Source organism: Podarcis erhardii, assembly GCF_964252035.2.
Source record: "Podarcis erhardii genome assembly, chromosome: 7".
In the NCBI taxonomy this organism is placed as follows: Eukaryota; Metazoa; Chordata; class Lepidosauria; order Squamata; family Lacertidae; genus Podarcis; species Podarcis erhardii.
In genome coordinates this window covers 12,255,061-12,263,129 of record NC_138511.1, presented here as the reverse complement: position 1 = coordinate 12,263,129, position 8,069 = coordinate 12,255,061, and the positions used below count along the sequence as shown (strand labels likewise).

The following is an 8,069-nucleotide window of genomic DNA, read 5'->3' as shown; positions in this document are numbered from 1 at the left end:
GACTCTTCATGACCCCATGGACCAGAGCACGCCAGGCACTCCTGTCTTCCACTGCCTCCCGCAGTTTGGTCAAACTCATGTTCGTAGCTTCGAGAACGCTGTCCAACCATCTCGTCCTCCGACGTCCCCTTCTCCTTGTGCCCTCCATCTTTCCCAACATCAGGGTCTTTTCCAGGAAGTCTTCTCTTCTCATGAGGTGGCCAAAGTCTTGGAGCCTCAGCTTCAGGATCTGTCCTTCCAGTGAGCACTCAGGGCTGATTTCCTTCAGAATGGATAGGTTTGATCTTCTTGCAGTCCATGGGACTCTCAAGAGTCTCCTCCAGCACCATAATTCAAAAGCATCTATTCTTCGGCGAAAAGCCTTCTTTATGGTCCAGCTCTCACTTCCATACATCACGACTGGGAAAACCATAGCTTTAACTAGACGGACCTTTGTTGGCAAGGTGATGTCTCTGCTTTTTAAGATGCTGTCTAGGTTTGTCATCGCTTTTCTCCCAAGAAGCAGGCATCTTTTAATTTCGTGGCTGCTGTCACCATCTGCAGTGATCATGGAGCCCAAGAAAGTAAAATCTCTCACTGCATCCATTTCTTCCCCTTCTATTTGCCAGGAGGTGATGGGCCCAGTGGGAGACTTCTAGCCATTGCCAAATTTGCTTTCTCCAGAGGCCACCCCTCCTGTGACCCAACTCGCTATCATCTTTAATGATGTGCTACCACCAGAAGAGTCCGCCCTTGGCTGGCTCCATGGACAGGTGGGCAAGGGCAGTGTGGAACCATGGCATGACATTCTTCATTTATACGTCAGTGCCTTGGTAACCATGGAACCAGACAGAAAACACATCAAAGGTTGAGTCCCTGGAAACATTTATGCCCTGGCCCTTGCATGTCATGCAAAGAAGGTGTTTTTAGTGAGGTCAGGAGTAGCTATTTGGTGTGGAACCAGCTATAACACCCAAATACTTTCTTCTTGGGTTTTTTTTGGGGGGGGGTTGTTTTTAAAGCTGCTTTCATAACTTGACAGATTATTCCCCCTTTAGGTTTGCTGTAACAGACTAACACAGCTACCCCACTGAGATTTGCTCTCCAAACTGACTACAATTCTCTCCTTTCCTCAACTCAGAATTTAAGTGTCGAAATATCGAGCGCCAGCAAAATTGCCACTGATGTGCTTCCAAATTCTGACATGTTGTTCTTGTTTGGGTGGTGAGTTTTATCCTCCCGAACTTTAACTTTGGGGATGTTCCTGGAAATAATTTCAGTAAAAAAAAAGGCTGTTGCCAAAACCACAAATTCTGCCCTCAGTTTTAACAGAAACCAACTTTTTCCAGTGGTGGGAAGAGTTGTTTTTAGCCTTGAGCATTCCTTAAAGGTAAAGGGACCCCTGACCATTAGGTCCAGTCACGAACGACTCTGGGGTTGCGACGCTCATCTCGCTTTACTGGTGGAGGGAGCCGGCATACAGCTTCCGGGTCATGTGGCCAGCAGGACTAAGCTGCTTGTGGCGAACCAGAGCAGCGCACAGAAATGCTATTTACCTTCCTACCGGAGTGGTACCTATTTATCTACAGTGGTACCTCAGGTTACATACGCTTCAGGTTACACACTCCACTAACCCAGAAATAGTGCTTCAGGTTAAGAACTTTGCTTCAGGATAAGAACAGAAATCGTGCTCCAGCAACGCGGTGACAGCAGGAGGCCCCATTAGCTAAAGTGGTGCTTCAGGTTAAGAACTGTTTCAGGCTAAGTATGGACCTCCAGAACGAATTAAGTACTTAACCCGAGGTACCACTGTACTTGCACTTTGACATGCTTTCGAACTGCTAGGTTGGCAGGAGCAGGGACTGAGCAACGGGAGCTCACCCCGTTGCGGGGATTCGAACCGCCGACCTTCTGATCGGCAAGTCCTAGGCTCTGTGGTTTAACCCAGAGTGCCACCCGTGTCCCTAGCGTTCCTTACATGGAGTTAAATCCTTACATGGAGTTAAATCCTTGGCCCATTCATTTTAGGACAGACTTCTCTAAGTGCCCAGCAATACAGGCTCTTAGGCAGAGTTCCCTCCCCACACCTGAGCTGGGGAGCTGGATGAGGCCCAATCACCTTCTAAATCCAGCCACAGACATTCTGGGAATCAGCGTGTTTTTACATGAGTAAAATGTGTGCTTTTATTTAAAATGCATCTCTGGGTTATTTGTGGGGCATAGGAATTTGTTCATTATTATTTTTTTCAAAATACAGTGGTACCTCAGGTTACAGATGCTTCAGGTTACAGACTCTGCTAACCCAGAAATAGTAAATCGCGTGGCGGCAGTGGGAGGCCCCACTAGCTAAAGTGGTACCTCTGGTTAAGAATAGTTTCAGGTTAAGAACGGACCCCCAGAACAAATTAAGTTCTTAACTTGAGGTACCACTGTCTAGTCCGGCCCCCCACAAGGTCTGAGGGACAGTGGACCGGCCCCCTGCTGAAAACGTTTCCTAACCCCTGTGCCTAAACTTTGGTGTGGAGCCCCTGATCTCCTACCCTTCCACTCCAATTTTCTAATGAATTCTGGAAACTGTAGTCTGGTGGGAGGGGGGGGGAGTAAGCGGAAGTCTGTAAACAGGAACTAACACTGGCACCTCATCAGAACACAATCCCTCGAGTTTCCTCAATGGTGAGAAAACCGCTTGCAAGTCTGTTTTTATGCTTCCCGTACAAGGCAAGAAATATTTGAAGGAGGCTGCAAAGAGTGATGGCTGCATTTGTTTGCACCTTTCTTGGGGTGCATTGGCTTAAAAAAAAAAAAAAAAGACCTGTAAAAAAATATGACTTGCGGGAGGTCAGTGAGACCAAAGAGATGTGCTTTTAAATAAAGTATTTTCTCCAGCTCTTTGAAAGTCCTCATTCCATATGCACAGGGTGTGTTTTATAATGTTATGCTTTATGTATCTGCTTTCGGCTGCTCAGCTGCAGAAATGTAAGCTCCAGAGCTGGGTTTTGGCAATGTCATCAGGATCTCAGGCACGCATCGACTAGATTCCCAGCTCCTTTTGCTGGCTGAGCTGCTTTTTATAGGTCAGCAGTTGCAAAAGTCCCATGCCTCCCTCCCCTCTCTCGCCACCACCTCCAATCTTTGTGAAATCAGCAAAGCTGTCTCTTTCGTGCCAGCACATGGGATGTTTTGCTTTACATATTCATCTTCTATTCAGCGGCAGAGTCGATTCACATGCTTTTTTTTAAAAAAAAAGCAAAAACAAAACAGGTTGCGTTTCTTGCGAAACCTTTGGCAAAGATCCACAGCCATGCTTGTCAGGACTGCTCATCAAAAGATCCTGGCAGGTGGATCGTAACAAAACATTTATCGCGTCACCCTAGAGCTCTGTTTTCACATGGGGCATAGTTAAACTGTGGATCTCACCACCACAGGAGGCAGTGATGGCGATCAACCTTGTTGTTGTCTAGTCGTTTAGTCGTGTCCGACTCTTCGTGACCCCATGGACCAGAGCACGCCAGGCACTCCTGTCTTCCACTGCCTCCCGCAGTTTGCTCAAACTCATGCTGGTAGCTTCGAGAACACTGTCCCACCATCTCGTCCTCTGTCGTCCCCTTCTCCTTGTGCCCTCCATCTTCCCCAACATCAGGGTCTTTTCCAGGGAGTCTTCTCTTGATATACAGTGATATACAGTGGTACCTCAGGTTAAGTACTTAATTCGTTCCGGAGGTCCGTTCTTAACCTGAAACCGTTCTTAACCTGAAGCACCACTTTAGCTAATGGGGCCTCCCGCTGCTGCCGTGCTGCCGGAGCACGATTTCTGTTCTCATCCTGAAGCAAGGTTCTTAACCCGAGGTAATATTTCTGGGTTAGCGGAGTCTGTAACCTGAAGCGTATGTAACCTGAAGCGTATGTAACCCGAGGTACCACTGTATAATGAACTGAAGAAAATGTTCCAATTAACATTTGTTAAAAAACCTGAAGCATTTTTGTTATGGATTGTAGGGAAAGACCTGCCAAGGAAATTGAAAACTATCTTTGTGTATGTGATAATGGCAGTAAGAGTCTTAATAGAACAAGGATGAAAGAATGAGGAAATCCCGACTAAAGAACCATGGCAAGAGAAATTGATGGACTACGCAGAATTGGCAAAATTGACACACAAACTACATGACAAGGATAACTGTGATTTTAAAGATGAATGGGAACCCTTTACAAAGTATTTAAAGAAACAACAAAATGAACTGGACTCCTTGGCAGGCTTTGAATAAACATTCACAAACTTTTTATTGATAACACTCAGATAGATAAATTAGGGATCTGTACAGTTTTGTAACATGGAGAAAATAACATAGGTTGATAAACCAGTGAGAGGAGCTGAGGGAATTCTGGGGTTTGGGGAGGGGGGAGGGAAAAAGCAGAGGGGGGAAATTTAAGGAAGATACATTTTTTTGATAAAATGTGATGCTGAAATAATTAATAAAAATAATTTTAAAAAATAATGGTTTAAACATACAACAAATGATGCGGGCAGCAATTTTTAAATGAAACAATTGAAGCCAAGTTCAGAATTTAGCTCTCTCTCCCCCCCCCCCCGGATGAATTGTTTTAAACAGAAAAATAAAATGAGTTTCTTGTTGAAGTAGCCGTCGTTCAAAATCTTGCCTAATCCCGGATTTCTTTTGATTTACCCTTAATACTATAAATAATAAATCTGTGTCCGAATGTTTATGGGAAATAAAATGTTTGACCAAAGGTGCCTCCATAATGACATTTCGTATGCAGGAACGATGTTCCCCAATGCGAACCCCGACTTCTCATGTGGTGGAACCTATATATAATAAATTATATGGATATCGAATAAGGTAAACCACATCTTTAGTTCGACATGTACTGAACTGACGTGTGGAAAATCTAAAATTAGACTTAGCATCATAGATCTCTTTGATCCGTAGTGAAAATGGGCAGGATGCACATCTACCACATCTGTAATGGCCAGTGGGGCCAAAGTTGCTGATGGACCAAGTAAGAGTCATATCCGTGTGAACCAACATGTCCTTGGTAGATTTGGTCTCCCCTAAGGTCAATTAAGAGGAAATCATCACAACCAGGCACGTTCCACAGAATGTGCCAGTGCTTACATATGATTCTGATCATTCTATTTGAATAAGCCATATATTCTAACAATCCCGTGACACGGGTATTAGAAGGAGATGTTGTATTTTGAGTGAGAAGTGTAGAACAGTCCTTGATTAAGGATCTTTGCTCCCTAGCAGCTGCCTGAAGGAGAGACTTCCTTGGAAAACCAAGCTGGACTGGAAACACCCAGAGGTTGAAGGCTCCATTGGCGCCTTTGCACACACTTTTCACCCGAGGAATTCCTGGTCATAGTGGAAGCCGACAACCATCCCCAGGAGAGCAATCAGCAGCTGTGGGACGTTCCGGCGCACAGCTGCCTTGTAGTCCTCCATCCTGAGGATGGCGTGTAACAGGCTGGTGAGATGTTGCTGGAAGAGAGAGGGGTGCAAGTCACTTTATCTGCTTTCCTGCAGAATACAGAAACCCCTTGATATTACCCTGGGAAGAAGGAAGCCAGAAAGCAGGTGGTCCTTACCACTTGGGTGGCAGATTCCGCCAAGGGGCTTTGGTAAAGCTGCTCGGCCATGAGATGAAGCAGTTGTTCTGGATCGGCCAATGCCAAAACCTCCTTCCATACTCTCTGGCAGTCTCTGTGAATGCAAAAACAAAAGCAATGGTCAGATTCAAGTCTTCTGCTTGCTGCCATGCTCCAGAGAGAGGAAATGGCAGCAAGGGCTTTCTGAGCAAGCCCTGCAGTTTGCCAACGATACGATACCATACAATAATACGATAATCTTTATTGTCATTGTCCCATACAGAACAATGAAATTGAAAGATCTACATAAGACATTCAAAAACTAACAAGCCTGCTATCCCAGCTAGCCCAGCCTGGTTAGCCCCCTAAAAACTCTGATACCCCATTTTTAAATACAATATACTCCCACAGAGACTCCTTACACTGCGTTTAAAACCAAAATCACATCTGGATAGAAACTGTTTCTCTGGTGGCTAGTCCTAGTCTTTAGTCCCTTAGCCCAGTAGAACCTGGAGGGCTCCATACCCAAAGGGAAACTGGAGGAGGTATTCAGCCACTTTCTCCAGGCAGTGGTGTGACAAGATGGAGAAAGCGAAGACAGCCATGTTTCTGCCCTCCACTGTAGGCCCCTGGGTGATCTTATAGAAGGCCTCCAGCAGCACCTTCTCCTGTCAGAGAAAAGGAGAGGGTTGCTTGGAGAGTACAAGGAAGCGGGGCTGTCTGCAGGTGGATCCCTCCATCCCTCATTGAAAGAGGGACCCTTGACCTGTGCCACCACAGCCATCTTCCTTCCAAGGTACCACTCAGGGTCCTTGGGAGTATTGGACCCCGGCAGCTCCAGGGTGCCAGTTCCCCTATCCATTGTGGGCCAAGAGAAGAAGCTTGCCAGTCTACTCCCAGAAGGAGGAGGATTCCCCATCCCTGAATCCATGTTTCTCAGGACCCTTGGCTGCGGTTCTTGTCCTGACATTGCCAGGCCCCTCTCAACTAACATGCGTCCTGGCCACCCAATGGCATGAGGTGGCCTCCCCTACACCAAAGCGGAGAATCTTCTTCTCTCCTACCTTTGCAGATGCCTTACCTCCACTTTTGTGCCGCCAAACTGCTTGATGAATTCTTGCAGTAAGTGGGAGATATCCAATGGGTTGAAGCTGCTCTCAACAACCAGGTCTCTGGCCAGGAAGCACATGGCCTCCAAGAGCTGCTCCGCAGGGAGAAAGGCGCCAAAGACCTGAAGCAAGGGAGGAAGGTCAGAGATGCCCACAGGGCAGGGCTGGGGAGCAGAAAGCCCAGGTGCTGCCTCTGCGGAACCCAGAACATGTGGCTTGAGAGACAGCAACTTACCCTGGCAAGAGAGTAACAATTATTCACGAACAATTCAGGAACCAGTCCTCCGGTGGATTTGAGGACCTTCTCAGCTCTGGTGATGAGTGTTTGGTTCCTTGACGTTCATGCCAGTGTCTCTGCAAATATAATAATAATAATAATAATAATAATAATAATAATAATAATAATAATAATAATAATAATAAATGTTACTTATACCCCATCCTCCCCTGCCGAGGCCGGGCTCAGGGTGGCTAACAAGCAATAATAAAAACAAGTTGAATGAATACAACTTAAAAACAAGATTAAAATACAACATTAAAACATTAAAACATTAAAATGCAGCCTCATCACAGGAGGAGAAAGGAAAAAAGAAAGAGGGGGAGGGAATCAAATTGACTCCAAGCCAAAGGCCAGGCGGAACAACTCTGTCTTACAGGCCCTGCGGAAAGAAATCAGATCCTGTAGGGCCCTGGTCTCATGAGGCAGAGCGTTCCACCAGGTCGGAGCCAGTGTTGAAAAAGCCCTGGCTCTGGTTGAGGCTAATCTAACTTCCTTAGGGCCCGGGACCTCTAGGGTGTTGCTATTTATGGACCTTGAGGCTCTCCGTGGGGCATACTGGGAGAGGCGGTCATGTAGGTACGAGGGTCCTAGCCCATGAAGGGCTTTAAAGGTCAAAACCAGCACCTTCAATCTGACCCTGTACTCCACCAGGAGCCAGTGCAGCTGGAAAAGCACTGGGTGAATATGCTCCCATGGCAGGGACCCCGTGAGGAGCCTCGCTGCAGCATTCTGCACCCGCTGGAGTCTCTGGGACAGCTTCAAGGGCAGCCCCGCGTAGAGCGAATTACAGTAGTCAAGCAAAGGAAAGCCCAAGGGTTAGTTCAGGTCTTGCTCACCTCACCCCATGCTGGGATGCCCAGGAGAGCAGCTCCTCACTGGCCTCTGTCCCAAAACAAGGATCTGAATCCTGCAGCCCGGCTGAAGCTGGTAAACCCTCCACTAGATGCTCTGGGGCTGGCGGGCTTTTGATACCGCTGCATGGTTACAATGCTTCACTTCAGTAACTCACATATTCCTGAATCTTCTGCAGGAGGTCGGAAAAATCTTGGCACCCCTGTCTTTGGACCAGCTTCTTCCGACTCTTCATTGCCACAAT

The 8,069-nt window shown here is 46.8% G+C and overlaps 1 protein-coding gene across 1 annotated transcript; it reads right to left on the bottom strand.

Annotated features, from left to right (window-relative positions):
- Positions 1–4,560: 4,560 nt before the first annotated feature.
- On the bottom strand, positions 4,561–7,048 carry LOC309347000 (uncharacterized protein). The gene is made up of 5 exons (XM_081871424.1): positions 6,929–7,048; positions 6,666–6,815; positions 6,110–6,252; positions 5,585–5,699; positions 4,561–5,477 (listed from the first exon to the last, which is right to left on the bottom strand). Exons 2-5 carry the CDS (start codon positions 6,771–6,773, stop codon positions 5,337–5,339), a joined length of 507 nt encoding a protein of 168 aa, XP_081727550.1. The 5' UTR covers positions 6,774–6,815; positions 6,929–7,048; the 3' UTR covers positions 4,561–5,336.
- Between the last annotated feature and the right edge of the window lie 1,021 nt (positions 7,049–8,069).